General features: G+C 44.2%; 1 protein-coding gene and 1 long non-coding RNA gene across 12 annotated transcripts in view; one reads left to right on the top strand and one right to left on the bottom strand.

Moving 5' to 3' along the window:
• The window catches only part of LOC311253415, a 48,535-nt gene extending 41,496 nt beyond the window's left edge, over window positions 1-7,039 (bottom strand). For both annotated transcript variants that reach the window (XR_014621679.1, XR_014621680.1), the window contains exons 1-2: window positions 6,871-7,039; window positions 5,540-5,681 (exon numbers count right to left, since the gene is read on the bottom strand). This is a non-coding gene — a long non-coding RNA (uncharacterized lncRNA). The remainder of the gene's footprint in view (window positions 1-5,539; window positions 5,682-6,870) is intronic.
• The window catches only part of spega (striated muscle enriched protein kinase a), a 59,317-nt gene extending 46,663 nt beyond the window's left edge, over window positions 1-12,654 (top strand). For all 10 annotated transcript variants that reach the window (XM_084347346.1, XM_084347348.1, XM_084347349.1 and 7 more), the window contains 10 exons: window positions 435-3,126; window positions 3,214-3,381; window positions 5,578-5,700; window positions 7,280-7,444; window positions 7,636-8,272; window positions 8,359-8,598; window positions 9,400-9,623; window positions 9,729-9,804; window positions 10,028-10,177; window positions 11,143-12,654. In XM_084347346.1, coding sequence (XP_084203472.1) covers window positions 435-3,126; window positions 3,214-3,381; window positions 5,578-5,700; window positions 7,280-7,444; window positions 7,636-8,272; window positions 8,359-8,598; window positions 9,400-9,623; window positions 9,729-9,804; window positions 10,028-10,177; window positions 11,143-11,380 — 4,713 coding nt within the window. In that variant the 3' untranslated portion in view covers window positions 11,381-12,654. The remainder of the gene's footprint in view (window positions 1-434; window positions 3,127-3,213; window positions 3,382-5,577; window positions 5,701-7,279; window positions 7,445-7,635; window positions 8,273-8,358; window positions 8,599-9,399; window positions 9,624-9,728; window positions 9,805-10,027; window positions 10,178-11,142) is intronic.
• Window positions 12,655-13,167: the final 513 nt, after the last annotated feature.

Below are 13,167 nucleotides of genomic sequence, written 5' to 3' on the forward strand. Positions count from 1 at the left end.
AGAACTAGGTATACCTCTGGCAGGCTGGAAGGATTGACATCATATACAATGCTTTCTGTCATTGGAGATGACTGACTTTCCCTTTCATATTTAAATAGAAGTTTAAACTTGACAAACTTAGACTAGTCGATTGGTCTGAAAGTAAGAAAACACTCAGAAAACAGCACAATTGAATCTATAAGGTTAGACATTGTCCAAACCATCTGAAACATGATCAGTCACAAAAGTACTTTCTGATGGAAGTAACACATTAACTTTGATTAATTAAGTTCCAAAACCACTTCAATTTAATAGAAACCCATGTTGATTAATTCATACTAAATGAGACCCATTTGAATCTCAAAATTGTATAATTATCTCAGACAGGAGACTTTGCATTGAAAGCAGGGAAATTAAATAAATTCTCTCACATTGTCCTCCTTTGGCTTTTTCAGCGTTCACTGATCAGCTACAAATCAAAGATGGTGATGCGGTCAATCCCGGAGCTCTTAAATGACTCATCCAGCCATATCTCCATCGCTGTGGCAAGACATTTAAAAGAAGGCTCCCCACCACCCTCCTCTTCCTCTGACTCAGATGCAGATGTAGATGAGCTTCCCTTTATTCCTATGCCTCTGTCGATGGTCTTCTCTGGGTCCAGGGTCTCCCTTAATGAGATCCCAGGGGACGAAGATGCCACTGCATGGCCCAGTGTTGCAGCTGAAGGGACAAGGAAAAAGGATGACATGGAGATAGCAGATACAAGAGGAGGGGCTATTAAGAAAAGGGTGAAAGAGGAAGAGGAAACCCCAAATGAGGAGAATATGGAAAAGACAAAACGAGCTCCCCTTAAAAAAGGATCAAGTGTGGAGTCTGATGATTCACAAACAAAATCCAGGAGGGCGACCATGAGAAGAGGCAGCTCTGCTGATTCTGCACTGCTTCTCCATATAGACCCAGAAGAGGGAAACGCCAACAGTGATTCAGAAGCAAGTAACAAAAACCTCAAAAAGGCTGTTTCTATGGAACTACCCAATCGCAGTCCGAGCCCTGGTGCGGCAAAGTTGAGCCAAGAGGATTACGCCCTAAAACTGGAACTGATGAGACAGCGGCTGCTCAGGGGAGGAAGCATGGACAAAAAGATGAGCGGCCTACGAGGGCCCTTATTTGAAACACTCGGTATGGAAGACGAGAGGCGGACTGGGTCTCTTGATCGTAATCTGAGGAGATCCAGAGCGGGGCCATCGACACTCATCAGAGCAGCATCTTCAGAGAATACAGGGGAGGACATGCCACAGACCAAAGTTTTTCGTAAAAGCGCTTCCTTCACTCAGGGGGATTCTGAGCCCATGCCTTTACACCGCAGATTTGGAGCCCCCTTAGAGATCCCATTGGTGGGCAATGGGAGCGTAGAAGGGAAGAAGCTCCAGGAGGCAACCTCGATGTCCGCACTTACAGAACAAATGACACTTGAGTCGAAACCTGGCTCGCCTACGAAGAGGACTTCCTTTATACTCCCAACGCAAGAAAGACTGGACCAACAGAACAATGTGAAAGACCATGAGGATATGCAAAGTATGAATGAGAAGAACATAACAGAGAAAAGGACCAAAACCCAGTTAGAAAAGGCAGATAAAGGAGAATCTGAGTCTAGATCACCATCTGTTATTACTCCTATAATCGTAATAGAGGAGGATGATGAGGAAGAAGAGAGGAAAGAAAATCAAGAGTTGCATATTAATGAAAAGGGAGACGAAGAAACACTAGTAAATAGTAAACCGTCATCTGCATATGCGAGTGGTATATCTGACCAGGCCCAATCCAAACATCCCACTGCTGCAGCCACGCCAACTGATACAAAATCCACAGATGCTACCACATTACCGGAACATGCAGCAGTATTTTCCAAGGTAGCGACTGCTGACCGATCTCCTAGTTCTGTTTCCACATCATCAAACCCTGATCTTCCTGCCATCACCCGCCAGCCTGTGCTCAGAACAGATATCAAAGACATCGACTCGGAAGAGGTCTTTGAAGCCAGGTTTAAGAAACGGGAGTCGTCTTTGACCCGTGGCCTCCGCAAACTGACCAGAAACAAATCAGAGGAGAAATCACCTGTGCTTAGCCGGAAGGGGGTCGAGGGCGGTGAGGAGGTTTACAGGCCTGGGCCGAGGGGGGCACCACTTGAAATGCTATCCAGAGGATTACAGGAGAAATCCAAATCTGTTCAAGATCTAAGAGCGGAAGATAAGGAAACAGGGTTTGGTCTAATTGGGAGGTTTTCTTTGCGGGCAAAGAGGTCAACATCCGTTGATAAGAAGGGTGAGAAACCAAAGGAGGAAAAGAGTCAGGAAACTGCTACAAGCAAGAGAGTTTCGTGGGCGATTGGTCGCAGTAAGTCCCTGGATACAAAGGAGCTGAGCAGTGCACAGAAGCAGCTGGATGAAAGAGAACAAAGGAAAGCTGAGGAGTCATCGGTTTCTGCTATGAGGCGCAAGTTTGAGTCCAAAGTGGCAGGGATCTCTGCCAAAATAAGGACGCAGTCAGAGGAGAGGAAGGATAAAGACACTGGGGGAAGTCAGAAAGAGCTGGTGCAAAAGGATTTGAAGAAAGTCCCTGACTCCCCAGTCCTGGCAATGAAACAGAAATTTGAGAACAAAGTGGCGGGAATATCCTCGAAAATCCGTAGTCAGTCTGAGGAGAGAAAAGAGGATGGAGAGGGAAAGAGGACGCCTCTGTTTACCCGCCATCGTCATTCCCAGTCTGAGGGGCGAGGACTCAAGGGTATGGGCATCCCTGAGAATCAGCTAGCAAAACAAACCGGTGCTGGTGCGTCCAAGGAATCAATTGAATCCACTTCTAGCGTCCAGTCAGAAAAAGCCTCTGAGAGCGATAGGCGATCACGGTGGGACAGGTGGGGTTTGACGAGAGGGAAGAGAGATAAAACCCCCTCACAGACAGACCTGCCTTCATCCACATCCAAAGAGGAGGGTTTGTCAAAGAGCCAGCAGTTTATACGCTCTGCTTCGGATTTCGCCCCCGTGTTCCACATCAAACTAAAAGACCACGTCTTGTTGGAGGGGGAGTCTGTCACTCTGAGCTGCCTTCCAGCTGGAAGTCCACATCCAGGAATTACATGGATGAAAGGTATCTCACTTAAGTTCGCCCAAAATATTGTGTCTTTATCAAGCTGCTGTTCAGTCGTTAAGTTTGTTTTTTTTGTGTGATTTCCAGATCGGAAACCGCTGGAGGTGGATGACAAAATCAACCTGATCTCCCACCCAGATGGCAGGCAGCTTCTCACAATCATGAAGTCCAGCCGGAAGGACGATGGAGTTTATGAGTGTGTAGCTACCAACCCTATAGCTACCATCACCACCTCCTGCACACTGTCTATAGCTTGTAAGTAAGCCATATTTAGATATCCAAATCCAAGATGATACATAGTCTCATATCACAGTTGTGTAATAATGTTATAATCGATTGTTGCTCAGCCCTCATTACAGCATGGAGTGAGTTTTCTCAGACATCCGACTGCTCCTTCATCTTTCATGCACTTACAGTAATTATCGTCATAATGTGATGTATTTTACCTAATTTAATTTTAATAGCAGGAAGAATGGTATGAATATTAATACAGTCTAAATGAATATTAATGTCAACAGATTAACTTTACACTAGATTAACTTAATGGATTTTTGTCGTTTCTCATATTCATCATGTAATAAGAACAAATGACGCTTCCTGCAATTTGAAATCAGCTGCGGCTCGTCACATATAACACTCCAGTCATGCCTCTGCACGAACAGAGTGTAATGGGAACAACAGCGCTCGGATTCTGCCTCTGCTGCTCACAAATGCAACACTGATAATGAGACTTTTGAGGCTTCGGTGGAAGATATATTTCTCAGACGTCAGATGTAATCGTCTGCATTGGAACTTTATTTGTTACGGCGTCAGACGTGTTACTAATCTCAGCCACTGATGCTATTTGTCTCCGCTTGACAATCTATCAGCCGTGTGAGAAATGCTTCAGACAGCTTATCTCGCCTGGAGCATTGGCTCTATTGTTCATGCCGGTGCATGGGCCTGATGGGAAATACATTTGAAAAATTACGGGATGACACTATTTGCGTCGAGTTTGGTTTGGTGTAACAACAAAACTCGAACTGTTTCTGTCTGGATTGTTTCTGTACCCTGGGCTCGAGAAAATGAAAATTTCTTTTCTTCTTTGGCATCTTGACTCTCAATGTGATAAAATTGTGACATTTCTGTGTAAATAAATGAACATATTTCTATGACAGAGTTGTTATGTAAACTATAGCCAATTCATGCTGCTCTAAGTAAACACAGACGCTCTTATAAGTCGGATTAAAGTTAATGATCTGGCAAAGGAAATATGCAGTTTGTTGAGAAAAAACAACTCTCTCTCCTTCCACAACTGAGCTTCAAGCATGAGTCACGATTAAAATAAAAACCAAACTACAGAAAGTCAAACATGATCAACTAGACATCAGAATACTGATGATTGAAAATTGACTAAAACGAGACGTTAAAAGCATGACATACGGATTCTTGCTAATAATAAGCAATGGCAGAACAAACTTCTATCTCACTCGCACAGTATTAAAGCTGTGCACATTTACTGTACTACTGAAATCACAAACGTGTTCTCAAACTTGCACACTTCACAGTGAAACCACCCACACACTGTACACACCCTTCAAACCACAGACACAAAACAGTCAAAACCCTGCACATACAGACACACTTCACCAAAAATCAACAGTGATATCTTAATAAGGGTGGATTTAGTCATTAGAAATGCTCTTTTACAGCACTCATGCAATCGGACTTCAAATCTGCAAAGCATGACCGCACTCTTTCGGTCAAGTGCTCTGAAAAATACCTTAAAAATACCTTCGAATTGCAGCCAATTTTTTTTCTTTGCGAACTAATGTGTGTGAGACGACCATCCTGGCTAACTGTTGAGGCTAAATTACAATTGAGTCTTCTGGTATTTCTGCAAACTGTCATGTTGAATGCTACGTCAAGCTTCTTCTACGTAAAAACTAGCTTTCACCTACAGTAAAAACATCAAATAGATCAAAAATAGTTTCGCTTCACCAAGTCAATCAAATGGCAAGATGAATCGAAGGCTCCTCCTGTGATGAAGGGAATCAAATCCCTCCAAAAGATGAAGAGAAAGTGAATAAAACGTCAACCTTTATTAATAAATCAATGCAGAGGTGATAAATGTGTGTGGATATTACTTTATTCAGTGGAAATTGATTGATGCTGCGCCATTTTAATTGGTAATTCTTGTACTCGGTATGTTAAATTGGACCACAGAAAGAGAAGCAATCACTTTATGAAGGCTAATAGGGATCTTATCTATAACACAAGGGAACATCCGTGTGCAAAACAACAACAGAAGGAAGTAGGGTAGGAATTGACTAAGAAAAAAATAAAATAGAATAAAATAAACATGGGACAGTATTTTGGCCTGAAGAGCTTCAACAGAGACTGCTATGATGTGTTGTGTCCAGTGTACACTCACCTAATTTCCTCATGTCCACCCCTCCTCCCTGACCTAAGGTGTCCCAAAACGACCAGGGACCCCTGAAGTCCCCCAGACGTACAACAACACAGCCCTGGTGCTCTGGAAGCCAGCAGACACCAAGTCGCCCTGCAGCTACACCCTGGAAAGAAAGACAGAAGGTGAGCTCATCCAAAGACGTATATTGTGGCTTGTCCGCAGCTTTAAAACCGCTTTCTCTGGCCGTACTCTCGTCAGTTTGATGTGGTACAGCCACATGAGGAAAAATGAAATTAAAATGTTTCAAGGAGGTGAAGCTTTGACAATGTTTGGCTTTGCACTGCATGTTCTCTGGGGAAAAGAGTTTTCAAATCCATAGACGCCACTTAGACAGAGAAAATGAGTCGGTCCACGAGGGAATAGTGACTGTAGCAGTGCTGCGATGATTCATCGTTATCTCATGATGTACTGGAGGAAAATGAAGTCACACAGACTTGGAGTTGCAGACTCAGAATTTGTGAATATTTATTGAACTTTTCGGTCTGATAAGATTTCATTCTGGCATGTATTTTGCCTCGAATGACATCTTTGCCATGAGGCGAGTGTGTCACTACTTAATTTACATTTTAATTCACCTCTGTTTGAGCGTGCCTTAGGAACAAATAAGATACTGTGGCGCATAATTCCTCAGCAGCCAAACTGAGCACTAACTTCTTTGCATATACACTATATATTTTTATTGTGTGCATTTCAATTTTGAAGCCTTTTTATGAAACCTTTTTTTGGTCCATGTGCATGTCCAGATTATCACCAGTGTATCAGCTTGACAACACCGCCATCTGGTGCTGACTATGTGAACTACAACAATTCATTTTTAAAAAGGTCCCATGTTATACTGTTTTTCATCAATTTCACACAGCTGTCAGAGGTCCAACAACACTGTATGCGAAATGTACTGACCCAAACCCATCCATGGTCCTGAATTTCAGCTGTCTACTGTGCCTGCACATCTAATGCTAATGAGCTCCGTCTGTCAACACCTGCCTTGCCTGCTACGCGCCCCTCAGGATGCTGCTAACGCTAGCAATAGCATGTGCTAATGTTTACGGTGGATGTATCCTATGGCTCGCCGAGATGCTGTCCTTCAACTGGTTGTCTGTCTCCAGTCTGCACATGTTTCCAGACTTTCCACTGTGACAACCGAGCTCCCTCGTCATTTTATTAACATTAAACTCGCTTCAAACGCCGTTGCATAGCGGACCGAAGCGGAGCTAACTAGTTAGCCAACGTCAAGCTGACTTCACCAAACTCGTAGGCAACTGTAAATACTGTCAACACGTGGCGACACTTACCTGTGGCTCGGGTCCGTGTGGTTGGGACTGATCCTTTTACGAGGGGGGGGGGGAGGATTTGCGTGTCTCTGAGCGACGACACTGCGAAACACTGCTAGCTTACCGCTGGACACACCGACCTTCACCTCGGGGATGAGCACCCTCCTCTCTCCGGGGAGAGGGGGGCGTGTTTTCGGCCTTCTTCTTCTTCTTCTTCTTCTTCTTCTTCTTCTTCTTCTTCTTCTTATGTAGACACCAGAGAAAACGTGTTTTTCATAATATGGGACCTTTAAAGAGGAAAAAACAGGAGATAATAATTTCATAATTTCAATAATTTCATCATGATTTTATTTAAAAAAACATAGAAATCCAATATGCATACTTAAATACATACAAATTTGTATAAATGTCTTCTTCCTCTGTCCTGTAGGTGGCTCTAACTGGCTGACTGTGGCCACTGGAGTGGTCGACTGCTACTACAACGTCACGGACCTGCCAGCAGGGGGCGCGTTCAGGTTCCGCGTCACCTGTACCAACAAGGCAGGACAGGGCCCGTACAGCAGCTGCTCTGCTCCGGTCAGCCTGGACCCAACAGGTATTTATACACTGTCTGACACTGTAAACTACTGCATAGAGTTAGAGGGGAAAGTAGCAGTACTAGACTGGAATTGCACCCGGAAAGACAAAACTCGATAAAATAACCAGATGAAAATGTATTCATTAAAAGTTATGTAAAAAGCATATCTGTTTAAAAATGCTGAGCAAGTATGTGGTTGTGTTTCACAGGTGGAGGACCTCCACCTGCTGTAGCCGTTGTAAAAACAGTCCCAGCCCCACCTGAGCCGGTCGTCACCTCCTCAGTGTCCGTCCCTACACTCAGACCAGCCCAGAACAGCGCTCCCAGGATACCCGTCACCTCTCCAAAAGATGCACCCCCACCCGCTGCTTTACCTCCATCCAAAATGGACGTCACACCCACCCCTCCGTCCTCTCTGCCTTCCGGCCCCGCAACAGCCGAGGACGCTCCAAAAGTAACCTCTGCTCTCCCTTCTTCATCCACAGTCAAAGCACCTCCACCTTTTGTCGTCCCCAAACCCCAGAGTCCGATAAACGTGGTGTCTCCTATGACCCAGACACCAGCAGTATCACCTCCACCCGCTCTTGTAACCCCGCCTTTGACCCCAACTAAACCCGCAGCGGCCTCTGTGCCCACGTACGTCCCCACCACCACCGTCACTGCTCGCGTGGCCCCAACTCCCGTCTCCTTCTCCCCGCAAGTGCTCCAGAGCTCCAGCCTGAGCCCCATCGCTGACGGGGCCAGTACCCCCTCCAGAAGCACCCCATCAGGACGTGCTACACCCTCCACTGCTTTACGACAGGGGGTCCCACAAAAACCCTACACCTTCCTGGACGAGAAAGCAAGGTGAGACAGAATGTCCTTGTCCGGATGGAGGCCATAACTGCCTTTTTCTGGTGTTGTAATCATGTGATATGTTTGTTTTTTGCCAGGGGTCGTTTTGGAGTCGTCCGAGAGTGCCGCGAGAACGCGACGGGCAAAATCTACATGGCAAAGATCATTCCCTACAGCCTGGAGAGCAAACAGGAAGTCCTGAAGGAGTACGAGATCCTGAAGTCCCTCCACAACGAGAAGGTCATGGCTCTGCACGAGGCCTACGTCACGCCGCGCTACCTGGTGCTGGTGGCGGAGTACTGCACCGGCAAAGAGCTGCTGTACAGCCTCATCGACAGGTAGGAGGGCGGATGTGTCACCTCACACTGAGATAGACAAAGTCAGGCAGACGTACATAGTAGGGGGTTAGAGAGGAGACCTTTTCATTCTGAGACAGCACGGTGCTTTAGTGAAACCATTTAATGTTACTTCAGTGACTTTAAAGGGCCACTATGACGTTAAACTCAACAATATTAATGAGGTACAATACAAACTCAGAAATATTTATTTTTTCCATAAGTGAATAAACAAGCTGTTCTCAGAGGAAAATAAGGTCCCAGAACACTGTTTGAAGCTAGAAAGGTTGATGGAAAGACGATCGCAGACGCTCAGTTATGCTTCTCTTCTAGGAAAGACATACAAATTTCCTTTTCACATTGAAAGACGCGGGTATTATGACTTTCCTCAGATGTGTGGTGTATAATCGCAATAACTCCCCTCTCAGCACATGATTTAAATTCCAGGAAGTGAGGAACTTTTGCAATTTTTGAATCAAACCTCAATTATATTCGTTACAAAAGGATTCTGTGTACCTTTTTTTTAAATTACATTTTTTGTGGATAAGTGGGTATATAAAGACAGTTTTGTTCAGTTCTCCTGAGGGGAGTTGGCTGCTCCTAATCATAAGGCACAACAGCACCAATAGAAATGGGCAATCACCATTAAATGGCAAATACAGTAGATTCAGTCTTCTTCTTGTTTTTTATTGTTCCACGTACAATTTAAAAACCCTGAAGGTGAAATAAACTGATAAAACCAGAAAACCTAATGTTAAAAGAAAACTTAACTATCAGCATCAACTATCTTTCTCTTCACTAAAGGTTCCGTTACTCCGAGGACGACGTGGCGGGTTATCTGGTCCAGATCCTCCAGGGAGTCGAGTACCTCCACAACCGGCGCGTCCTCCACCTGGACCTCAAGCCCGACAACATCATGGTGACCAACCTCAACGCCATCAAGATTGTGGACTTCGGAAGCGCTCAGTGCTTCAACCCCCTCAGCCTCAAACACCAGGACTCGGGAGTGGGAACCCTGGAGTACATGGGTAAAAACAAAAATATGTTGCTCCTTTGTCTCTTAAGCAATGTTCCATAGATCCGCTATTAATGCAATCTCTCTTTTTTCTACATTTTACATCCTCTTGAAAAAGCTCCTGAGATGGTAAAAGGTGAAGTGGTTGGTCCTCCTGCGGATATTTGGACCGTTGGCGTTGTCACCCACATCATGTAAGTGAAACGTCCCTTTGAAACTAAATGTACATTTAAAGCAAAGATATGATAAACGACTTGGCTTTTATTGGGTGTTTTCTTTGTCGAGCGTTCAATCAATTAAATATCTGTTGTTATATCTGTATTTTGTTGAAGAAGGTGCCACATTTAGCTACTTTAGTGAAGTTTTGAATCCTGGAATGATCCTCCTGAACCATGATTTTTCTGTGTTTACAACCAGGCTCAGTGGTCGACTGCCCTTCGAAGATAAAGACCCTCTTAAAGTCGAATCCAAAATCCTGATGGCGAAGTTTGACCCGACGAAACTGTACCCAAATGTGTCCCAAAGTGCCTCCGCCTTTCTCAAGAAGATGTTGAGCAGTTACCCGTGGTGAGTGCCAGCAAAAATGTATTTTACTCTCCCTTTAAAAGGCGAGATCTCTTTTTTGATTATAAAGCAGGTCTAGGTGCTAAATGAATACTGCTAAAGTATTTAACTCAGTCTAGGGCAGGGTTGTATATACAGTCACAGGCCATAGCATGGCCAAGGTTGCAAAAACGTTGGCACTGCTGATGCAGAAACAAAGAGGACAGTGCCTGCTCAGGCCTGTGAGAACTGACCAATCAGAGCAGACTGGGGTTTTCAGGGGGGGGGGCCTTAAAGAGACAGGCACGTTCAGACAGAGGGTAAATAGAGGTTCTGAAGCAATTGACAGTATGAGAAAAATAATGTGGTTTTGAACATGCAAACATTTTCTAGCAGACACCCAAAATAAGAGTATGAACTTGGAAATGACTGTAATATGGGACCTTTAAATAACGTAAGATTTTAAAGGGGCCATGTTATGTTCATTGTCAGGTTCATACATTTATTTTGGGTTACTACTAGAACAGGGTTACATGCTTTAATGCTCAAAAAACATCAGTTTTCTCATACTGCTGCAGCACCTCTATTCACCCTCTGTCTGAAGATGTCTGTCTCTTTAAGGCCCGCCTCCTGAAAACCCCAGTCTGTGCTGATTGGTCAGCTGACACACGCCTAAGCCAGCACCGCTGTCAACAACAGAGCAGCTGTGCTTAATCAACTCTTGAGTGCCAACCTAGCTCCTAGGCAAAAATTACGCAAATGTGTGACATGGTGACGTAGTGTGATGTCACAGCATCACAAAATTAAAGGCGGGACTGGTGACGAGGCGTTTGAGGAGCAGTGCTTTCTGTGGGAGAGAAGAGCTTCTGTTGGTGTGGACTTTCAAGATCTTCTACATGCACAGCAACATATATAAAACAAAAGGAAAGGGAAAAAAACAAAAAAAGCATAATGGGTCTCCTTTAAGTTCTGCGTATTTGTATTTTCAGGGCTCGTCCGACGACACGAGACTGCTTCACACAGGCCTGGCTGCAGGACTCCTACCTTATGAAGCTGAGGAGACAGACTCTCACCTTCACCTCCAGCCGACTCAAAGAGTTCCTGGTGGACCAACAATGCCGTCGCACAGAGGGCGCCACCAGGCACAAGGTGATGCTGCGCACCTACCAGAGCTCGCCCCAGTCCACGCCGACCGGGACTGCGCCGCATGCTCCCAGCCCGAAGTGACACGACGGTGACAACGCAGCACCGAGAATGCAGAGTCGGATCGGCGCACAGTGAAGCAAAAATAAGAACTTTTTGCCTCTTTACTGCCGCGTGAGGAATGTCAGCCTGCCGAGCGAGGCGCAGGTTAAGGCATCCAAAGAAAAGACAGGAGTCCACGTGTTATTTTGGGAAACTTCAGTGGGATTCTGAGATGACACCGGAAGAGAAGCGGACCGCCGTGACAGAACTTCGGTTCAGAACTTCTCATAAACTGTTAATCCACTGAGAGGACACGGGATGTTCTTTTGTTTTCTTTCTTTTCTTTTTGATTGATTGCACAATTTCTCAGTCACATTGTGAAAAATTGCACATTAACGTTTTTGGTTTAGATCAACTTTTGGACTCCACTCTGCACGATCGGCCTGGAACATGTGTATCATTAGCGTCGATGTCACTGAACTTAGTAGTAAACAACTCATGTGAATGTACCATGATTTAAGCTGCTAATTTATTTTATTTTGTCGCATTTACTTACACATTTTAAAACTCAAAACCAAAAATATTCTTTCTTTTTTTTGTTTTTCCTGTTCTTGAAATTGTTTACTTTTTTCCATGTTAATTTATTTGCATGTGTGTGTGCGCGCGCGAGCATTTCTGATTTCGAAATTAGCATCGAGGCAAAAAAAAAAAAAAGATAATAAAATAAAAATAAGGAGTGTCTTTGTGATTGGTGTTAGGATTCACGCCGTAAAAATGAACTAGTTTAGGGTGAGCTAGGACTTTTTTGGTACAACTTCTTGTTCTGTGGTTAAAACTGAACTCTTATCTGTAATAAAACTATGAAATGTAGGTTACATTTTACTTAGAAACGTCTCACACGCTGGTAAAAAAAATCGCTGTTGTTTCTCAGTATTACCCATCGGTTGGTCAGGTTGCTCAAACCACGATCACCCAGTCAGTGCCTAAATCGGATTGATATCCAAAAACATATTGATCTTGTAAATGTGTCTCCATTGAACTCACAATTGATGAAAGCAAAAATTTGACTGCAAACATTTGGACAGATTCTTACACACATGCAGACATTTCTACATGCACACGTACAGCACAGCACATGCAGTCCTTGTAATAATAGAGCGTCTTGTGTATTGATCTCTCACAGTGTTCCTTTTTTGTATGAATTTGGACGGTTGAAGATTTGTAAATGTACCAATTTGCGGTGTTTATATGTGGAAAAAAGTTGAACATGTTTTTATGAGATAGTATGTAATAAACTATTGATACAATTGGAGAAAGTCACTCGTCACTCTCTCTCTCTGGGACGCAGTTTCGGGCTGTGAAACGACACAAACAGCGTTGTGTAATCTCCTCTCGTGTGTGCTGTTTGTGTTGCTGATGATTCCCTGGAAAAGGATCCCTGATGGGGCCTGAAGCGCATTACGGGAGCCTCTTAACGCAACGGCTGAAGCACTTCGTTCAGACTCTGAGTGTTTACTTACAGAACAATGGCAGTCAAACAAGGGCGGCGACCAATAAAAGCCTGAGCGTGTGAGTCTCCTAACGTACAGCTGTCACTGTTTTACGCTCGATGTTTACAGTGCTGCTTTGTACAACATCAGGTGCGATGTTTCCGATGCCATGTGCAAAGTTACCTTGTATCCTTGCATATACTAGCTTTTCTATAGGGATGCATGATATATATTGGACCAATAAATTATCTGCCCGATGATGGAAAATTTACATTATCGGTTATCGGCAGATAATGAAATTATAGCTGATACATAGAACCGATAATACAAAGCCAAACT

Source organism: Pagrus pagrus, assembly GCF_965226575.1.
Source record: "Pagrus pagrus genome assembly, chromosome: 24".
Taxonomy (NCBI): Eukaryota; Metazoa; Chordata; class Actinopteri; order Spariformes; family Sparidae; genus Pagrus; species Pagrus pagrus.